Here is a 1,126-nt window from a genome sequence, read left to right on the forward strand (position 1 = left end):
CCCAAGGAGTTTGAGGAAACAAAGATTCTTGCTTCCATTTCCAGGCAGAGATAGTAGGCTCACCCATGAGAGGAACAAGGGGCCTGGCATGGATTCTGTACACAGAGCATTTCTTTTTGGACCTGGTCGGCCATCGAGGTCAGGAGCCAGGGAGGTTTTCCAGCTCTAAGATCAGAAGCTGATAAGACCTGCCAGGTGGAGATTGCTGTGGCCTGAGTCTTTGCACGCAGGCCACGGTCCCGGCCCACCCTGTTTCCTATAAGAAGAGACACTGAGGGACCTAGGGAGGGTGAGCGGGGAGAGGCCTGAGGAGGGGACTCACAGCCTGATGAGGAACGGGTGGCTGACTTCCTTCAGAACGGACTTCTCATTGTGCACGTGCTGCTCCTGCTTCAGGCGGATGACGTCGGGAATGCTCATCACCTTGAGGGCGAAGAAATGCTTGGCAGTCTTCTCCTTCACCAGGTGCACCTGCCCGAACGTCCCGGCGCCTGGAGAGAGAAAATCATCAGAGGTCATTAAGTCCCCTGACAAAGGGAGGAGGCACTGCAGCCACACGGCCCAAGGCTTTCAGAGACTTGGTGTTTCAGTCCACGGCGCACCTGGACTGAAAGCATTTCCTGGAATTTTCCACCGAATACAGAAATTGCTGGTGGCGGAGGGGAGGGAGAGAAGGTGAGAGAGACAGAGAGAGAGCACCCTCTGCCTCTGAATGGTTCTTCAATCTGGGGACAAACTGGCCATAATTTCTGCAGATGAGTCTTTGCAGAGAGCACACCCACACACGCCACACTCCCACGAGGAGAACCATTAGAGTAACAGTAAATGGGTTTATGCAACATGGCTTTTTCTCTGCAGGCCCTCTGCTTTTATCAGAAATCCAGACAGAGTGTAAAACACACAGCCCTCCTCAACATGGCTCTTTCCTTAATGCACACTAATGCTTGCTCAAAGCACGGACTCTGTTTTCAAAAACCTGCCGTGGATTAAGACGAAGTGCAATAGGTGCCCACAAACAACAACAACAACTGCAACCACTACAAACGTAAAAGAAAACCAACATCTCACTGTGTGCTGCTGGGAGATTTTCAGTCCAAACACACTCTTCTCCTTCCCCTCCTCCATC

General features: G+C 52.0%; 1 protein-coding gene across 2 annotated transcripts in view; it reads right to left on the reverse strand.

The window, feature by feature from the left end:
• The window catches only part of LOC108298062 (cAMP-dependent protein kinase catalytic subunit PRKX), a 60,595-nt gene extending 60,061 nt beyond the window's left edge, over positions 1–534 (reverse strand). For both annotated transcript variants that reach the window (XM_037735659.1, XM_017520771.2), the window contains exon 1: positions 323–534. In XM_037735659.1, the coding sequence (XP_037591587.1) occupies positions 323–519 (197 nt within the window). In that variant the 5' untranslated portion in view covers positions 520–534. The remainder of the gene's footprint in view (positions 1–322) is intronic.
• Positions 535–1,126: the final 592 nt, after the last annotated feature.

The sequence above is a fragment of the Cebus imitator genome, unplaced genomic scaffold, assembly GCF_001604975.1.
Source record: "Cebus imitator isolate Cc_AM_T3 unplaced genomic scaffold, Cebus_imitator-1.0 Scaffold879, whole genome shotgun sequence".
Lineage (NCBI taxonomy): Eukaryota > Metazoa > Chordata > Mammalia > Primates > Cebidae > Cebus > Cebus imitator.